The 6,769-nt window shown below is 45.1% G+C and overlaps 1 protein-coding gene across 1 annotated transcript in view; it reads right to left on the reverse strand.

The window, feature by feature from the left end:
• Positions 1–6,421, reverse strand: part of LOC107395190 (terminal nucleotidyltransferase 5A) — a 14,010-nt gene extending 7,589 nt beyond the window's left edge. The window contains exon 1 of the mRNA XM_015974506.3: positions 5,909–6,421. Coding sequence (XP_015829992.1) covers positions 5,909–6,064 — 156 coding nt within the window. The 5' untranslated portion in view covers positions 6,065–6,421. The remainder of the gene's footprint in view (positions 1–5,908) is intronic.
• Positions 6,422–6,769: the final 348 nt, after the last annotated feature.

The raw sequence follows: 6,769 nt of genomic DNA on the forward strand, positions 1-6,769 counted from the left end.
ACCTTGGCTGTGCCTAGAAATCCTGTCCATGAAGGTTATGAACAGAATCGGTGATAAAGGGCAGCTTTGGAGTCCAACTCTCACTGGCAACGAGCCCGATTTACTGCCGGCAATGCGAACCAAGCTCTGACACCGGTCATACAGGGACCTAACAGCCCGTATCAGAGGGCCTGGTACCCCATACTCCCGGAGTACCCCCCACAGGGTCCTCCGAGAAATGCGGTCAAACACCTTCATCAAATCCACAAAACACGTGTAGACTGGTTGGGCAAATTCCCATGCACCCTCCAGGATCCCCCTAAGGGAATAGAGCTGGTCTAGTGTTCCACGGCCAGGACGTAAACCACATTGCTCCTCCTGAATCTGAGTTTCAACAATCCGACGGACCCTCCTCTCCAGAACCCCTGAATAGACCTTACCAGGAAGTCTCAGGAATGTGATCCCCTGCAGTTGGAACACACCCTGCGGCCCCCCTTTTTAAACAAGGGGGCCACCACCCCGGTCTGCCAGTCCAGTGGGACTGCCCCCAATGTCCACGCAATATTGCAGAGCTGCGTCAGCCAACACAGCCCCACAACATCCAGAGCCTTAAGGAACTCCGGGCAGATCTCATCCACCCCTGGAGCCTTGCCACAGAGGAGCTTTTTAACCACCTCAGTGACCTCAGCACCAGAGAGTTGAGAGGCCAACCCAAAGTCCCCAGACTCTGCTTCCTCACTGGAAGACGTGCCGGTGGGATTGAGGAGGTCTTCGAAGTATTCTGCCCACCGATCCACAACGTCCTGAGTAGAGGTCAGCAGCACACCGTCCCCACTATAGATAGTGTTGGTAGTGCACTGCCTTCCCCCCCGCAGGCGCCGGATGGTGGACCAGAATCTCCTTGAAGCCGTACAGAAGTCTTGCTCCATGGTTTCACCGAACCTTGAAGCTCCTTCTGACAGGAGACTCTGCCAGACGTTCCCAGCAGACCCTCACGATGCGTTTTGGCCTGCATGGTCTGACCGGCATCCTCCCCCACCATCTGAGCCAACTCACCACCAGGTAGGGGTCAGTTGACAGCTCCGCCCCTCTCTTCACCCGAGTGTCCAAGACATGCGGCCGCAGGTCAGATGAAACAACAACAAAGTCAATCATTGAGCTGTGGCCTAAGGTATCCTGGTGCCAAGAGCACATATGGACACCTTTATGTCTGAACGTGGTGTTCATTATGGACCATCCATGACTGGCACAGAAGTCCAATAACAAAACACCACTCGAATTCAGATCAGAGGGGCCGTTCCTCCCAGCCACACCTCTTCAGGTCTCACTGTTGTTGCCTACATGAGCGTTAAAGTCCCCCAGCAGAACAAGGGAGTCACCGGAAGGAGCGCTCTCCAGCACCCCCTCCAAGGTCTCCAAAAAGGGTGGGTAGTCTGAACTGTAGTTTGGTGCATAAGCACAGACCACAGTCAGAACCCGTCCCCCCACACGTAGGCGGAAGGAGGCTATCCTCTCATTCACTGGGGTAAACCCCAACGTACAGACACCAAGATGGGGGGCAACTAGTATGCCCACCCCTGCTCGGCGCCTCTCAGTGGGAGCAACTCCAGAGTGGTAGAGTGTCCAACCCCTCTCAAGGAAACTGGTTCCAGAGCCAGAGCCATGCGTTGAGGTGAGTCCGACTGTATCTAGTCGGAACCTTTCAACCTCACACACCAACTCAGGCTCCTTCCCCACCAGAGAGGTGACATTCCATGTGCCAAGAGTCAGCTTCTGTAGCCGAGGATCAGACCGCCAAGGTCCCCGCCCTTGACTACCACCCGTCACACACTGCACCCTACAGTGTGTGACTTCAAATGGTGTATTTCTTTTTCGGACTCTGGTAGTTTGCCCTAAAGTTGAAGTGGTAGCAGCCAGCTGTTTTCCTTCTATGATATTATTGAGCGGAGAAACTCTCACACCATTGGTGTTCTGTTGCAAAATGCACAAGTGTATGAGCGGAGGATCCAGGTACATGTGGAAATGTGGCGGTTCAGTAAGTCAGACAACCGGATGGTCCAATAGTTGGCTAAGGTTTTTAGACAAATACTAGAAGACCACTTCATCAGCTTTTTTTTTTCTTTTTTTTTTTTCATCTCCACAATATATTTATAGCTATAATGTGTTAGAAGGTTTTTAAGAGGCATTTAAACAGTTTTAAGCTAGCTTGTTTTACAGATTTGCCATTGTAACTTTAATCCAAAAACTCTAATTTAAAAATAGACAATCCAGGCAAAATGTTACCACTTGAAAACAAAAAGTTCACACTCCTGGTAGCGTGCAGTGTCTTCGTGTTGCTCTGCCTCAACAATAGGTCACTGGCAGGTTGGTTTATAGTCTGGCAAGGGTGAGTATCGAGTCATTCATCTGGTCTTTGCTAACAGTGATTTGTTGTCAAGCGTAACCCGCAAGTCCAGTGTTATTACTGCAACTAATTAATTCCTCTCAGTCTGCTTTTCATGAAAAAGGACTTCCATATTGGTTAGGCTCTGAAGGCCTTCTCATTGTGGTGCTAGGTGTAGCCTGCTGAAGAGAAACTTGAGACCATATTGTGGGTTCTGTGGTTTGATGACTGCTGATGTTAAATGAGTCTGAGAATACAGAGGTGTTGTTAACAGTAGAAGTTTCCTTCGCTGCTCTAACCTGACCACAAACAGATGTTATTTCAATAACATCCTTCAGACAAACCTGCTGCTGAGTAGAGCTCCGGATCACATCATCTCCATCGGTCCCAGGTAGGATGGCTCTGTACAAGTCTTTGGGTTTAACTTCAATAACACCCAACCAGCGATCTGGTGGAGTCACATGTTTTAGCACGTTTGTCATTAATGTCAACCACATCTCCAAAACATAGATTGGTTCAGATATCTGAATGTGGTATTCGCTCAGCCACTGACTTCAATTTTTATTCACATGGTAGAAAAATAAAGTAGAGGATTGAACACAGTCAGAAGATTTTCAGTGATCCTGGTATAGCGTACAGCAGTATACCACACTGTTCCTGTACATGTGATACTTTTTTATATCCCAGTAGTGATATATCGGACTCTTACTATGAGTGTGAGTTGTTTCTGTTGTAATGTTTACTAAAGGTGTGTATTGTCAAGAATCTGGCAATATCATATATATCATGATTCTTGGGAGACAATGTGATACACAACACACAGAAGATCCTAAAAGTCAGGTGATATTTGCAATTTTTAAGACTGAACTGAGGCCTAGTCCACACGTAGCCGGGGTTTTTTTTTAAAACGAATATCCGCCCCTCCAAAAACTTGCATCCACACCACTGCGTTTTAAAAACAGACTCTGTCCACACGTACCCGGATAAATACGTTGTTAAGGACATGCCAGACCTGTAGGCGGCAGTACTTCCCCCGTTCTTAGCCTCGTCCTTCGTCTGTGGTCTTCCGCAAGGAGCAGTAATTCTGCTTGCAAAAACAAACAAGCAGAAAGCACTTGGACAATTGATGGATCGGGTAGTGACAGAGCGCAGCCCTGAGGGCTTCCATGATGCCGGCTAGTGTAAACACAGGTCGCACACGTGATATCAGCTTTTTTTGTCGCGGAAAGTGACGTTGCGGACCTTAAAACTCCGGTTTTGTCCATCCACACGCAGACACCCAAAACGGAGAAAACGCAGATCTTCACTTTGGCCGGAGTTTTTAAAAAGATCCGTTTTCGTGTGGATGACAGGCCAAAACGTAGGAAAATATCTACGTTTTGGCAGATCCCCGGCTACGTGTGGACAGGGCCTAAATTAGAAAACTCAGTTCAGACGCTTCCAAGACACATCCTGGGTGTTTCTCAATGCCAAGGAACCTCGCCTTGATGCCCCGGTTGCCAAGGAGATAGGTCATCAGGAACCGTCAAGGTGTGTTCCAATGTTCATGTTCTACCGAGGAGTGTGCTCTCTATTTGTTAGCCATTTAGCTAGCTGAGCAAGGATACATGGAAGGTGTCTAGTAGCCTAGCCTTGGTCAAAGATTTCCCAGAATACGCCGCGGTATTTTCAAAAGGATGGCGGATCAGAAGCTGGCAGCTACTTCGGCGGCTAATATCAAGTTTAAAAGTAAGTCAACAAATTGAAAATGTTTTTTTAGATCCAAAGAAGTTATCTAAGGTTGGTTAGTTTCTTAGTAGTTGCAGCTTTGGTGGCTAGTGGGTAGTAACTTGCTTACATATTTAATTTAACAAATATATACACAATTTAAAAAGTAAAAGGCTCGTTATATATTTATATAGAAACTTATACGTATAAAATATAACGTTATCTCCCATGTCACGTGATGCTACTTGACCACTGTGGAAGCCACGGTCACATGATGCATGTCTGTACCATTTAACCATTTTCTTTGACCAAGGAAGGACAGTGTCCTCGTTAGCAAGTCGCCTGGCCTCGCAAGACATCGCCTCACAAGGCCAGGCGCCTTGACATTGAGAAACACTTCCTGTGTTATTGCGAGATCTTGTTCTGTCAGAATGAAGACGGTAAACACTGCTGCCACCTAGCAGTCGGAGTTTGAATTGCCCGACACAAAACAAATCCAGTGCATTTTTGCATGTAAACTCTCAATACAAATCAGCACTCCGGTTTTGAATAACAATTCAGTGTCATTGCACAACTAATTACAATCTTTCAGTGTATTGAAATTATCTTACACCCTTGATAATCTACATAAAATAGCAAATATTACAGCGATTCCTCATATGTTACCTTATATGAGGCCTGTTGTTGTAGCTCAGAGAGACTTAGTTTTAACTTTTGTGTGGGTAGTCTGTTGTTGTTGTGGTTTTTTAAATTGTCTTGATTAAGTATCATAACACAAAATATTGTGATATTTCAATGTATCAATATTTTATTACATCTTTAATGTTTACACTGGTACAATGTTTAAAAACACAGTGCTCCAGTGCTAATCTGCCTTACCGATACTCAGCTCTTTGACTTAACGTGTATAAAGGACAGCGTTCTGGCTTTTGTGTACTAATATTTGACCAAACTGTTGCCTTACCTCATCATGCTTTAAACCAATGGCACACTATTGTGTGCATGCGTGCAGTTGGCTACAGCACAGCTGGTGCCAGAATATTATAATATTGCAGTTGGAATACATTTGATAGTGATGTAAAGGTTTCATAACTTAGTCATCGCATTAACTTGCTGATATTGGAGTTATTTTAAGACAGCAGCAATACACCTTGGCCATCAGAGCTAATCTGCATTTCTTAATATAGTCTTGTGGATCAACTGTGGTGAGATGCAGTATTCAGTGTGTTTCTCCTACAGTACCACAAGTTTTCCAGAATATGTTCTCTAAAGGTTCAATAAAAATAAATCATATGCTTCATGGAAAGAAAAATGTTTGGCGTTCCCATTGCCCACAGGGCTGCTTTAGGAGCGGCAGCCTCCTTGGGTCTTTCTTCTCCCACTGAAAATATGAACCACTGAAATGAAATATGAACGCAGGTCATGTAAACAATGTCCTGGGACACAGTAGCGATGCTGGCCCCATTTTAAATGATCATCTTTCAGGAAGTGTTAAAGTTTCTTTTGGGGCAGAAGTGGGCTAGTGGAAAACTGCAGTCACAGAGTTAGATCATCTCCACATGTGTGATGATGGTTTGATGTAAAAAAAATACCAGAAAATAGAACTCAATGAATATTTATGATTAGATGATAAATGGTTGTTTCTTTTTATAAGAGCTGTGGAAACTGCCCTGAAAAGATACAATAGGTGGAAAAGTCATGCAGTGATTTATTTTAAGTCTTTTTTATTATTTTCGATAAAATGGACAGAATGTGTGTCTGGAACTGATCATCTCTAGTTTCATTTTAGACAATTTAGCGCAATTTGCGTCAGAACAGAGTTGCGGAGCGCAGTCTCACCTGGACGATCTGCCGGGGCTGCACGGACAGCGTGGGGAAGTTCCCTCGGCCGTGGATAGGGACACTCTCTCCCAGGATGGAGTCCAAACGCTGCACCTGATCCCAGGACAGCACGCTGAGCCGCCGGGTCGGGTCCGGGCTCTCACTAGAGGTCATGGTGGCTCAAACGGGAGGATGTGAACGTAAACCGGTGAGGTGAGTGGGACGTCTCTGTCTGCTGTCTCCTGAGTCCGTGAAAAGCTTTCACGCAGATCCTGATGCAGGAGCGGGAAAGTTTGGCATGAAAATGGACATGTCCGACAACCAACAGCCTCCAGCTGTCTCCTTCACCGCCTCCTTCACTCCTCCTTAGATTAAAGACTTGTCTGGACTCATACCGGATTTTTTTACCCTACAGAGATTAACACGAGCCTCCTCATTGGGTGGATGCAGATTTATGAATGCTTCAGCATTCAGAAGCTGCGGGCGCTCACAGCTCTGTGCGTCACAGGCGCTCCAGGAAATGCGGGAGTTACCTATGTAAGCGCAAAAAAATATAATAATAATAAAATAAACCAGCTGATTCAGAATCATGTTACCTATTCGGATTTTCATTCAACTGAACCTATTAAATCACACTGTCTTTAAATGAAGGTGAGACTCAAAACAAGCTGGTTTGCTCTTTATAGTAGAAAAATACTTTTTAGTATTATTTCAATAATGAAAAGAAATAATTTCACAGTATGCGCAAGAATGTCAAGCTGTGCATTTAAGAAACAGGAAAACAAAGTAATTTGTGTTTAAATACACGATGATTTGCTCCTTTAAACATAATCTCCAACACATTTCTTAGTAGCAAACGTTCAGCATCAATGGTATTTA

The sequence above is a fragment of the Nothobranchius furzeri genome, chromosome 19, assembly GCF_043380555.1.
Source record: "Nothobranchius furzeri strain GRZ-AD chromosome 19, NfurGRZ-RIMD1, whole genome shotgun sequence".
Taxonomy (NCBI): Eukaryota; Metazoa; Chordata; class Actinopteri; order Cyprinodontiformes; family Nothobranchiidae; genus Nothobranchius; species Nothobranchius furzeri.